The 13,557-nt window shown below is 42.3% G+C and overlaps 1 protein-coding gene and 1 non-coding gene across 2 annotated transcripts; one reads left to right on the top strand and one right to left on the bottom strand.

Moving 5' to 3' along the window:
- Positions 1-490: 490 nt before the first annotated feature.
- LOC116878151 lies at positions 491-559 on the bottom strand. The gene has a single exon (XR_004384783.1). It is a non-coding gene; the product is annotated as a small nucleolar RNA SNORD2 (small nucleolar RNA).
- A 5,007-nt stretch (positions 560-5,566) lies between these two features.
- HSPA2 (heat shock protein family A (Hsp70) member 2) lies at positions 5,567-8,247 on the top strand. The gene has a single exon (XM_032875214.1). The coding sequence runs from the start codon at positions 5,853-5,855 to the stop codon at positions 7,758-7,760; it is 1,908 nt and encodes a 635-aa protein (XP_032731105.1). The 5' UTR covers positions 5,567-5,852; the 3' UTR covers positions 7,761-8,247.
- Positions 8,248-13,557: the final 5,310 nt, after the last annotated feature.

Below are 13,557 nucleotides of genomic sequence, written 5' to 3'. Positions count from 1 at the left end.
GTATCTGATACAGCGAATTTTGGTGTTCCTGAGCAACTTAAGAAGTACACAAAACAGGGGTACCTGGATGGCTCAGTTGGTTAAGTATTCCACTCTTGATCTCAGCTGGGGTTTTGATCTCAGGGTTTTTGAGTTCAAGCCCCATGTTGGGCTCCACACTACGGTATGGAGCCTACTTAAAAATAAGAAAGAAAAATTGTTTTAAGTGCACAAAACAAATTAACTAAAATTCCTATTACCAAATCCTGGTTTCTTCTGTGTAGAATGATTAGAAAAGTACTATCTCATGACAAACACAGATGGCAACAAATTAATTAGGTTTCCTCACAATATAAAAAGATATATTAAAAAAATCCACTGACATAGTATTTATTTCTTTCAGAGGGTTTATTTTTCAAAATAACAACTTATTCAGAGAAATAAATTCCTTCTCAATATAATTCATTTTGTTTATTTTCAGGTTAAGAGTTTAATAAGTTGCCCCCCTCCAAAGTGATCAGCAAAGAGTATTTTCTTCATTTCAGTCCAGTTCCCAAAGATGATTGAGATAATTGCACAGAATTTAGTAAATATTAACAATTACAACAATATTGGGTTGGACTAGTCCACAAGACTATCCTCGAAGTTGGTGCTGTGCAAAACTGAAGTAGGCACAATTAGTGTTATTTTCACAAATTGGCTTCTGGAAAAGCCTCTTCTAGGTTCAGGTCTTAGCCTTCCTTACCAGGAAGTGTCCTCCTGCAGGCCACTGTGTGTCTACAGTTTCACTGTAATTTTTAAAGACTTGAGTTTTTCAAGACGAAAAGAAACAGTGGTGAAATTTTTCCCATAGTGACAGGTGACTGCAGAAATATTTCGTAACGGGGTACATCTAAAGAATAGAACTTGGCAGTATTTATAGAGATCTTCAACTCCAGTTTGCTCATAGGTCCTCAAATTACAGCTGCCACTTAACTTCTCCTCAGGCCAACACTGCTTCCTCAAAACAATCCACAACCCTTCGTTGTTGTTGTTATCTTGTTTTTAATCCACAACCTTTGTAAAAGTTGTGTCTGGGTAGGAATTGAGAGAATTCCAGAAAATCCATACATTTTTTTCCGTAGTAATTCTGGAAAAATTCATTCTTACTCAGTCCCCTTACAGTAGGCCTGACTACCCAGGCATGTAGTTTTAGACTTCATTTTACTCATCTTGGGTTATCTCTAGTAAAAGTATTTTCAGATTTGAGTTTGTTTCAATTTTTGGTCTCTTAAGTATTATTTAATACAGAAATAGAAGAGGTAGGCAGAGAATTTTCCCCTTATACAGGAAAAAAATGAAATTATTATTTCCAATTTTTTGGTTAAATTATGTGCCTACGCCACTTTTAATAAACACTGAGCTAGTTAATCACTACTGTGTTCCACGTACTTTTCTGGGTACTGGGGATTAATTAGAGGGTTTGACATATGTTAAAGCTCTTTTTTCTTCCAGACTGTGTGGAACTTCAGTCTTTGGATTTTAAAAGTATTTTGAAACACCCTACTATTTATAATCTGCCAAAGAGATTTCAGTGGTAATTTCTATGTAAATAGTAGATTAGCAAACTTTGTTTCAATTGTATGTTAATAGTCAAGCTTTAAAAATCATTGTAAAAGTATAAGAAAATTTAGAAAAAATACTGATAATCCTACCATCTAGAAATAATCAATTTTAATCCAGGTTTTGAATCCACTCAATATATGAAAGATTGTCCTACATATAAAATACGATACAAAAGTCTTATATCTTATTTTCCCACTTAATTATACCAGGAACGTTTCCTATGTCATTAAAAGTTCTTGTTCACAATGTTATGGCCACATAATAATTCATCATAGGAATGTATTATGCTTTATGTAATCATTGTCCTATTGCCAGATATTTAAGCCACTTCCCTTTTGTTATTGTTGTTATTATAAATAATATACCCATATGTTCTATTATTTCCTTAGAATAAATCCCACAAAGATTGATGCTAAATGAACGGTATGATTATATTTAAGGTAAAGAAAAAAATGTTGTCACATTGACCTTCAGAAAGACTGTACTAATTTATATTCCCACCAGTAGCATTTCCCTCTTTTGCTGCACCATTGCTGGTGTTGATGAATATTATTTGATCATAAATTTGCTAATTTGATCATTTTTAATGGGCTGTGTTTTAAATGAATTATGAGCCACAATCATCAAAAAGAAAAGAACAAATTTAAAAAAAAATTAAAATAAACAAGGAACAATATAAAAATTCCAAGAATGGGGACGCCTGGGTGGCTCAGTCATTTAAGCAGCTGCCTTAGGCTCAGGTCATGATCCCAGTGTCCTCCATCTGACTCCTTGCTCTGCAGGGAGCCTGCTTGTCACGCTTCCTCTGCCTGCCTGTGCTCTCTCTCTCTGACAAATAAATAAATAAAATCTTTTTTAAAAAAAATGCCAAGAATGGTCAGTATATGGCAGTGTTCTAGGGCTGCAAATGTTTATTTCGTATAAAATCAAAATGCAAACACTGTCTTTTTGGGAAAAACTCAGATACCATATGTAGTATAAAACATACAGGGGCACCTAGCTGGTTCAGTTGGTAGTGCATGTGATACTTGATCCCGGTCCTGAGTTCAAGCCACATGTTTGGGGTAGAATTTACTTTTTTCAAAAAGTATGAAGTATCAATTTACTAGGTAAAAAGATTTTATATGTATATATAAAAGTAATGAAAATGCAGATAAAATTGCTATGGTGAGTTCAGAAAGCAGTGTTAAAGATGAATGTGGTGGTTAGACGGTAAGATTTGTAGTAACTATACATTTAGTACACAGTTACTATACAAACCTCTCTGTTCTGAAGCTGTAGTTTTAGTATTTGTAAGAACTAGCATATTTGCTTTTATGGAATCTTGCTTTGCTTGAAGTGTGTGAGGGCTGTCTGAATACAGGAGTTCTGATGAGTTTGTTTCTCACTGTTTGCTTTCACAGTTGTAGCTGAGACCCTGTCTCTAAATTACACTGTATCATCAGTTCTACAAAGAATTCGTATTGCTCTCTCCAGTGGGCTAATCCCGCTTCCCTTTTTACATAAAAAGCAAAATTTCCAAGAATAAAATCAAGAGATTTGTACTCAAAATTTAAGACAACTTTAATAAGAACTTTTTGGTTTTATCTTTGCTTCCCTAATATTTTCTTTAAAAGGTTTCCTAGTCCAAATTTTTTTAATTTTTTTTTTAAAGTCTTTTTTTTTGAGGCGCTTGAGTGGCTCAGATGGTTGTGTCTGCCTTGGGCTTAGGTCATGATCCTAGGCTCCTACAATGGAGCCCCAGCTTTGGGCTTCTTGCTCTGAGCAGAGAGCCTGCTCCTCCCTCTCCCTTTACTGCTCCCTCTGTTTGTGCTCTCCCCCTCTCTCTGTCAAATAAATAAAACCTTTAAAAAGAGAGCAAGCCACCACCACGCACCCATACGCATGCAGCAGGGAGGATTAGAGGGAGAGGGAGAAGCAGGTTTCTAGATGAGCAGGGAGCCAGGACCCTGGGATCTTGACCTGAGCAGAAAGAAGTCAGACGCTTAAAGGACTGAGCCACCCAAGTGCCCTATCTTTAGCTTCATTCACAGAAAAAGAGATGGGAATCCTGGTTAAAACCAACACTATTTAGCCAATGAGATTAACAAATTAATAGCAAATGTGTTTTTAAAAATTAGAAAGGACATACACTAGATAAAAGAAACTTAAATTATTGATTGATTTTACAGGATTCTGTCAACATTACTTCTTGGACACAGCTTTGTATGTTTCTTAGACAACCACTTTTCTCCAGCACTGTCTCACACAAAGTCTGATACAGGCCATACATTATTATTAGCCTTCTTCAAAAAAGGGTACCCCCGCTTCCCATAGCCTCAGGAAAAAATCATGACGCCTAAAGCTCTTAGGTGTATCCTGTCCACCTGAAGAGACTAATTTTTGCTTGTGTCCTTCTCCCTCAGTGACACTAACCTTCTGTACAGGACTTGTATTTGCCTCCGCACGCACTGCTCGTATCCTTGCTCAAGCTACAATCCATAGAAAGAATGTCTTTCCTCCCCTCTTCTCTGGAAACTTCAGCGCCTGGCTCACTTGTGCCCTCGTTTCCAGGAAGCCTTCACCAACACACTCTCCCCAGTCTGGATGTTCCCCTTCTTTGTGTTCCCACAGCCCTCCTCTCAAATTACCTTTATCTTTTTATCAGAGTCTTAACCTCGTAAAAACTGACCGTTTGTCTTTTCACGCTCACATAATAGGTACCTGTTAAAGCTCATTGAGTGAATGTCCCCAGCTTTCCCCCATAATGTGAAGCGTTATCGCTGTTTTTGTCACAACTATTTTGCTGTTGTCATCCTGCAGGAGCCCTATCAGCTGGTGCCAGATACTACCTCCAGACCTATTCTCAGGGTCTTCTTAAACGTAATAGAATGCGTTACGCTCCTTTTCATCTTTTTACTCTGAGGGTTTATGTCTTTGACCTAAATTCAGCATAGTTAACATAATCCCATCCAGTTGAACTCGGTCATAAAACATGACTCGGTCATAAACACGAGTGCGTGAGCGCAGGCTGGGAATGAGAGAACCGTGTGGGGCGTGAGCCTGACATATTTCACGGCGCTTCAACGTGCACGTTTTGATTAATTTCTAGATTTTCCAGTGAAGAACTCAAAGCGGCGAATAAAGCACCTGAAACGGAAAATAAGGAAAGCAGTGGAGACAACAGGGAGACGAAATCAGGAAGCTTAGAGTGGGAGGACGAGCAGGGAAAAGGGAGAGCGAGGTGGAGAAAGTTTAAACCCGGGGAGGACGACTCGCAGTCGCTTCCCAGTCTCCCAATTTTGCAGGCCGTCCGCGCAGCGCGGAAACACCTCCCGCCTCTCTGGGCGCTCCCCCGGGCTCCTGTGGTCCCCGCCCGCCATGCAGTTTTTATCAGGCGCTCACACCCACAGAGACGCAGCGAAGCACGCTAAGTAAAATTCCAGGAGGCCGACCAGGAACTTCAAAGTCGTTTCTTTTTGTCCCCGCCTGCGGGGGAGCCGCCCTCACGCCCAGGCAAAGCCAACTCCATCCAGCTCCTTCCATTGGCAGGGTGCGGGCGGAGGGAAAAAAGCTGGCTCTGGCCCTATTTCCTCCGAGCAGCCGACTCCAAAGGAGCTGCCCCGCCCCTGCGTGCTAGGTTAGTTGGGACACTCGGCTTTGAACTGCACTTAAGGCCTTAGGAACTGAGCGAACCGCTCAGGTGGTTCCCCTCTCCGAGCTCCCGTTCCGCGTCTCCTCCCTGTACCACGCCCCAGCCTTTCCTTCCCCACCCACTTGGGAGTCCGCGCTGCTCATTGGTTGCCTTCTCTGCCAATCCAGCGGACATTGACGAATCCCGCCTTAGGAAAGGCAAAGATCGGGCTAAAGCGCTTACACCTGGCGGAGGGGCGCGAACCTAACGCCCCTTAGCTGCAGGCGGAGCGCGAGGCTGGGTGGTCGGAGGCTGCCAGGGAGACTTGAGGGGACCCTCATTTGCATAACGGCCGCCCTTCGCCTCTGAGCACCGGCCGGGGTCCCGCCCCTCACCCAGCTAGAAATCTGTTGGGCTACGGGCGGGTCACTCCGACCCAGGCAAGCCTGTGGCGGGCTGTCCTGGGAGCGGATTGGCTCCGGGAGTTTCCAGAAGGCGGCAGGGAGGCGGCTATAAGAGCGGGGAGCCAAGCGAGGGGAGCGGGAGATAGTGTTTGTGCTCGCGGTGTCTGGTGCGAGGCGACCGTTAGTTGACGCCGCAGATTTTCGGTCCTAGGTGCTGTCGCCTAACGTCGCCTGCCTATCTTTCAGTCAGTATGTCTGCCCGCGGCCCGGCTATCGGCATCGACCTGGGCACCACCTACTCGTGCGTGGGGGTCTTCCAACATGGCAAGGTGGAGATCATCGCCAACGACCAGGGCAACCGCACCACCCCCAGCTACGTGGCCTTCACCGACACCGAGCGCCTCATCGGCGACGCCGCCAAGAACCAGGTGGCCATGAACCCCACCAATACCATCTTCGACGCCAAGAGGCTGATCGGACGGAAGTTCGAGGACGCCACGGTGCAGTCGGACATGAAACACTGGCCGTTCCGGGTGGTGAGCGAGGGAGGGAAGCCCAAGGTGCAGGTGGAATACAAGGGAGAGATCAAGACCTTCTTCCCAGAGGAGATCTCCTCCATGGTCCTCACTAAGATGAAGGAGATCGCCGAAGCCTACCTGGGCGGCAAGGTGCAGAGCGCGGTCATCACGGTCCCGGCCTATTTCAATGACTCGCAGCGCCAGGCCACCAAGGACGCGGGCACCATCACGGGCCTCAACGTGCTGCGCATCATCAACGAGCCCACCGCGGCGGCCATTGCCTACGGCCTGGACAAGAAGGGCTGCGCTGGCGGCGAGAAGAACGTGCTCATCTTTGACTTGGGCGGCGGCACCTTCGACGTGTCCATCCTGACCATCGAGGACGGCATCTTCGAGGTGAAATCCACGGCCGGCGACACCCACCTGGGCGGCGAGGATTTCGACAACCGCATGGTGAGCCACCTGGCGGAGGAGTTCAAGCGCAAGCACAAGAAGGACATTGGGCCCAACAAGCGCGCAGTGCGCCGACTGCGCACCGCCTGCGAGCGAGCCAAGCGCACCTTGAGCTCGTCTACGCAGGCGAGCATCGAGATCGACTCGCTATACGAGGGCGTGGACTTCTACACGTCCATCACCCGTGCTCGCTTCGAGGAGCTGAACGCTGACCTCTTCCGCGGAACCCTGGAGCCGGTGGAGAAGGCGCTGCGTGACGCCAAGCTGGACAAGGGCCAGATCCAGGAGATCGTGCTGGTGGGCGGCTCCACCCGAATCCCCAAGATCCAGAAGCTGTTGCAGGATTTCTTCAACGGCAAGGAGCTGAACAAGAGCATCAACCCCGACGAGGCGGTGGCCTACGGAGCTGCGGTGCAGGCGGCAATCCTCATCGGAGACAAGTCAGAGAACGTGCAGGACCTGCTGCTGCTCGACGTGACCCCGTTGTCGCTGGGCATTGAGACGGCTGGCGGCGTCATGACCCCACTCATCAAGAGGAACACCACGATCCCTACCAAGCAGACGCAGACCTTCACCACCTACTCGGACAACCAGAGCAGCGTGCTGGTGCAGGTGTATGAGGGCGAACGGGCCATGACCAAGGACAATAACCTGCTGGGCAAGTTCGACCTGACCGGGATTCCCCCGGCGCCCCGCGGGGTCCCCCAGATCGAGGTCACCTTTGATATCGACGCCAATGGCATCCTTAACGTCACCGCCGCCGACAAGAGCACCGGTAAAGAAAACAAAATCACCATTACCAACGACAAGGGTCGTCTGAGCAAGGACGACATTGACCGGATGGTCCAGGAGGCAGAGCGGTACAAGTCGGAAGATGAGGCCAATCGCGACCGGGTCGCTGCCAAAAACGCGGTGGAGTCCTATACCTACAATATCAAGCAGACGGTGGAAGACGAGAAACTGAGGGGCAAGATTAGCGAGCAGGACAAAAACAAGATCCTCGACAAGTGTCAGGAGGTGATCAACTGGCTCGACCGAAACCAGATGGCAGAGAAAGATGAGTATGAACACAAGCAGAAAGAGCTCGAAAGAGTGTGCAACCCCATCATCAGCAAACTTTACCAAGGTGGCCCTGGCGGCGGCGGTTCTGGAGCCTCCGGGGGACCGACCATCGAAGAAGTGGACTAAACTTGCGAGTCAGCGTAAACCTCTTTTCCTTTCTCTCTTTCTCTTTTGTTTGTGTTTCTTTGAAATGCCTTTGTGCCAAGTATGAGATCTGTTGGAAGTCTTTTGCTAGGTGTATGCATGGGAAAGGAAAGTTGCAACAACTTAGTTTAATTATAAAAGGTTAGTTCTAAAGTTTGATTTTTAAAACCATTATTTGAGGTTTCTCTTTAATGCGTTTTGGGGTTTGCTGACTTGAGCATTTTTGAGTAGCTTAGTTTGTGCATGGAGATTTGTTTGAGCTGGGAAACCTGAAGTTTGCACATAAGTTCTGCGGAAGCTTGGTAACAATAAAATATATAGAAGCTTGAATTGTTTATTTTTATGTACTACTTTAAGACTAAAATGAACATTGCAGTTATGTTAAGGACAGGCATTTTTTTTTTTTTTTTTTTTTTGCTAACAAATGCATAAATACAGAGTTAAAGTAAAGCTGAAATTGATCTCAAAATCACAGTCTTGGAGTTTTCAATTTTCCCTTCTCACAGTTTTACCCATGTTATTAGTATGAGGCAAAATGTATCTAACTCAGTCTTGTCTAATTCTCAGATGAGATTTCCTGCTTTGAATTGCCAACAGCTTTTAAAAGGAGAAGACCTGGGTAAACTTTCCTCCTTCTTTTAATAAAGAAACCAGACAGGTCTGCCAGTGTACCCAAACTCCTAAGCCTTGGTTTAAGTGTTCCAAGTGAAAATCCACCTGAATATTCCAGCAAAATGCAAGCCGTATTCTGGGGTTAAGTATGAAATGATTCTTTTTCTAAACTAACAAAGGCTGGGGCGGGAGTTGTCCTCTGATAATAAATAGCCTGACGCAGTATGAAACAAATTGGTTTTTGTGGCATGCCAGTGCTTGCGACAAGAGCCAGCAGGGCAAACTTTAAAGTCACTTTATATTAAGAGTCCAATTTAGTCAACCTTGTTTTAACTTTAATTCTCTAGTGAAACAGCTTAACTTCTGAGCTTATCCAAATTCCATAAGGATAGGTTTTCAACAGTTACAATTACTTGGGGATAAAGGGAGATAGTGATTTTTTTTTTTCCTGATTTGAGAATCACAATGCTTTTGCAATACTTGCCTTAAATCACTAGAATAGATTTTGGTTTTTTTTTTCTTTTTCTTTTTTAAATATTTGTTTTAAAGATACATTTATTTGGGGGGAGGAGGGGCAAATGGGCGAGACAAACCAAGAAGTCTGTGCTGAGCACAGAGCCCTATGTGGGATGTGGGATTCAGTCTCATCACTCTGAGACCAGACAGGAGCTGAAACCGGGAGTCAGCCACTTAACCAACTGTGCCATCCAGGTGCCCCAGATTTTCTTTTCTAAAAGACAAAGATAGTCCAATATTTTGCAAGATAGTCCAATATTTTGTAATATACAACTTGTCCATTTTCCTGTGTATCTGATTTGAAATTGTTACAGATAAGAATACTGGAAACTTTTGGGTTGAACGTCCTGGGCTTAAGCTTTAAAATGCACATCCTTAGGAGAAGGAGGTTCCTATTTGTATTTTTTAGTGGAATGACATTTCTACTTTGGTCTGATTTATTCTCTTTAAGGGGAACTTGGGAGAAATTCAGTAAAGCTGATTGGAAAATGCATAGTTAGCCTAATGTTTTCACCACATATGGACATTTTGATCCCTCTATTCAATGTAGATGTGCTTCATATTGTTCATAAGGTAACAGTGCATTATAGATGCTATGTTTTTAGTAGTGGACCTTTCTGTATCATGCAGACAGGTTAATTTTTGAAATGATATAAAGACTAGAGAACAAATTAGCCTAAAAATACTGAGCTTTATAATGACCCTCTCACACAAGAGCTGACTCTTATATACATAAGTATTTTATTTTTTAAGCAGAGTCATTTGGGTGGGTGGGAGTGAGATAAAAAGGCAATTTTGAATCGTTCCAAAACTTAAAATTTTAAGGTAATTGCTCTTTACACTCTGAAAAGCTAATGGTAACTCTGTTTTTTTGGTGCTAGTGCCACTTTGGTAGAGAGTTTCCAGCAAGGAATCATTAAGGTTGTTTAATTAACATAAATTAATGTCACATAAATACTTGACAAACTACCTTAGTATTAACAGAATCCAGTGAATACTAGCTTTAGAGTGATGTTTAACATGAATTTTTACCAAGACAATGCTCACTCTAGTAACCTTTTATTAGTCCTTTATTTGTTGAAAGTGTTTATTTCTTGCTCTAACTTCAAAATGTAATGGAATCTTTCTGCAAGTGCAATTTGGTATTAGTATGATTCATTTTAGACCTTTGTTCAGAAGAGATTAGTTTCTAAACTCAGAAAAATGACCACTGGTAGTCTCTTTGACTATCCTATGGCCTGGCCTCTGGTAACTTGCTATAACAGGAATATCAATTTATGTAGATACTTCATTTTCCGTTATTCTGAAAACTAATTTGTAAAACTCCTAGCCTTCTTGAGTGTTTTTAATTTAATTTTGTTTTCTCAAATTTAGATCTGAATTTTGTGAAGATAAAGCCACCAAAGTAGCCATTCAGTGTTTCCAGGGGTCAGTTGAAACTGGTAATTGGATAACTCCTGGGAACTCCTTCTTAACAGATGCTAGATCAGACGTAGTCAAATGACAATGGAAAAAGTACTTGATACTAGGATGAGGCTAAATTACCGCTTAAGGAATAATTAACATCACTTGAACTTGAAAGTAATGTTACACTAGGGCCTAGTGGTCTGGACTAAAGCTAACCCAATACATACAGAATGCTAAGGGATTAGAAAAGAACATTTTTCAGAATGGGCACTTAAATTTTACCTAAATGTCTAATATAGTTGTCTCTGTTTTAAGGCAATAAATCCAAACACCTGCCAAAATAAGACCTAACAGGTTGTTCATAGTATTTGAGATGCATGAAATTTCAAAACAAGCTTACTCTAAATTTTTTATGGTATTAGTTTGATGTATATAGTGGTAATTCATTAACATTTGTCCATGAGGAGATATTAATGCTGTTCACATCTTTAAATTTAGCATGAATAATTGGATACTTAATGTATCACCTGCACATGTCAAGGAGACTTAATGAGAATTTCTTGACCTATGAATTGAATGTAGTTTATAAAATTGTGCTGTGAGGCATGTTCCCTTTGATTTTGAACACTGGAATTGAAGTTTTAAAGAATTGCAAATCCATATATCACAAGACAATTGCTAAGGCAATATATATGTTTCGGTTAAGGAACAACAGGCATATTCAATTGCTTCGGTATAATGTCTAAATAGAAATGAGTTTTGAAGGATTATCCTTAAGCACTGCAATTAGATTCAGAAAAATTATACATTCCTTAAAAATTATGGATCTTTAGAGATAGCCCTTGGAATTTAGGGTATATGCAGTGCTGAAATTTAATAGGGTGATAGTGTTGAAATGTCCTTCCTCTAGAACAAACAAATCAGGGGCGCCTGGGTGGCTCAGTGGGTTAAAGCCTCTGCCTCCAGCTCAGGTCATGATCCCAGGGTCCTGGGATCGAGCCCCACATTGGCCTCTCTGCTCAGCAGAGAGCCTGCTTCCTCCTCTCTTTCTGCCTGCCTCTCTGCCTACTTGTGATCTCTGTCTGTCAAATAAATAAAATCTTAAAAAAAAAAACAAACAAACAAAAAGCCAAGAAGCCTTGGGCTCTTTCCTCTTTCAGTATAATTAGGTGGAGATTATATAAATGGAGTTGATAATTCAAATACTGACATTGCCGTTTTCTTAATATGTTATTTTTTAAAAGTAGAATTATAATACTTTGAAAATCTGTTTTCATAGTATAAACATATATTATATTCAGTTAATGTCTTGGGCCTAAAATCTGAGACCAGCAACTTAGTTTTATGTTATATGCTCTTAATTATATGACCTTGAGAAGTTATTCTTAGGCAAAAAAAAAAAAAAAATTACAGGACACTTGAAATTAAATATTTAGACAGTACCTTTATCCCTCCTTTATAACATCATGAATTGTTTTCTTTTTATTTATTTATTTATTTGTTTTTACTTATTTATTTGACAGAGAGAGATCACAAGTAGACAGAGAGGCAGGCAGAGAGAGAGAGAGAGAGAGAGGGAAGCAGGCTCGCTGCCAAGCAGAGAGCCCGATGCGGGACTCAATCCCGGGACCCTGAGATCATGACCTGAGCCGAAGGCAGAGGCTTAACCCACTGAGCCACCCAGGTGCCCCATGAATTGTTTTCTTAAAGGTAAAATTATATTTCCATTTTAGATGATGAGATTCTGATGTCATCTAAAAAAATCTAACTGGTAAAAAATCTCACCTAAGAAATGAATAGGTCACTTTTAAAATAAATAATGACTTAGAGCCATAAAAACAATCTTTTTTATTCCCTTTTTTGTTAGGGTCTGATAATAATAGAAGTATAAGATGGCCCCTTCAGAGCTACCGAAGTTTTCCTATAAATATGTCCCTCTAGCACAGGTGAAATAACTTGTCCTGTAACTTTTATGTAGATCATTGTTTTCAGTTCTCATCTCTTACTTTCTTAGTTTTGTACATTAGACAACAATGGTGAAAAAAGATCTTTGGTTTTCTATTAGCATTTCTTCACTCACTGGGATAAACTGAAGAAGTTGACTGAAGTGTGGTCTCCGGGACATTGGTGGTGAGGTAAATGGATTCGTTCTGAAGTTTTGGTGTTTCTCAGGTCTTTATGGAGCATTAGCTCATAATTTCCCTGTCCTCCTCACCCCAAGTTATATACATTGTGAGGTGAAAAACTCTTGGTGACTGAAATATTCTTAACTCCTATTTCAAGTGAGTCATCTCATGTAATCAGTCGGTCCTGAGGCCACAGCCTCAAAGCCCCACTGCCAGTGTATAGGTGGGCTTCCATACATCTGAACAGCAGTCGGCTCAGTGGAACATGAATCCAGCGGATGTTTTATACTACTGTAACCAGTGGTTGTTTGTTACTAGGTAGTGGGGGGGGGGTGGGTGCAGAAAGGGGAAGCAGCCAGATGGCCATTGCCATCTTTTTAAAATTGATGGGAATATAGTTAATATTTACTGAGCATCTCTTAACCTAACTAAGCTGTGGGGATAACAAAGGCAAAATATATCAGGCATTCTCAATCATGCAGTGTTATCTAGCACTGCTGACATCAGTGTTGGAAAAAGACAAGGAAAGTCAGTTGCAAGAAAGTCAAAGGATTTGAAAAGTGAAAAGCATAAATGTAAAAATATAATGGAATACTCATTGACACAAAGCAAGTTTCTTTGCTTTAAGCAACACTAATTTTGAGTACTTTAGGGTGATGCTTTACACACATTACTCCATAAAAAACCTCATAACCCCTGATTTCGGTATCTTCATGAGATCAAAGTAGTCTTGCCCTGGGTAACACATCTAAGTTACGCAGCAGAACCAAGTTACGAAAACTTTTTTTTCCTCACGCATCCTCCCCTAAACCTCACCGACCCTCCCCCCTCCCCACCACCGACCTAATCCCAACCAGGATTTGAAATTAATTTAGCGCTATTATATTTTGGGAAAAAGGGATCTTCCCTATGGAACTGAAACTTGTTATTACAATTTAGAACAAAAACCAATTAAGTAGTTTACTTCACGGTGGGAAGAACATGAAACATCGACTTCTACAGAAATAACCCCCCGGCAGCTTCACTCTGCAGACGCCTACAGGCCCCCCGGAGGTAGTTCAGGAGGACGGAACCCCGAGGGTCTGGGAGCGGGGAGGAGCCGTCTGCCGCCGCGGGGT

The sequence above is a fragment of the Lontra canadensis genome, unplaced genomic scaffold (assembly GCF_010015895.1).
Source record: "Lontra canadensis isolate GAN:19392208 unplaced genomic scaffold, GSC_riverotter_1.0 scaffold55, whole genome shotgun sequence".
NCBI lineage: Eukaryota > Metazoa > Chordata > Mammalia > Carnivora > Mustelidae > Lontra > Lontra canadensis.
The sequence above is the reverse complement of the archived record's forward strand: the minus strand, read 5'-3'. Positions and strand labels throughout refer to the sequence as shown.

What these genes read in the sequence shown, in the direction of transcription:
- HSPA2 (XM_032875214.1), top strand. Translation starts at nt 5,853, where the DNA reads ATGTCTGCCCGCGGCCCGGCTATCGGCATCGACCTGGGCACCACCTAC.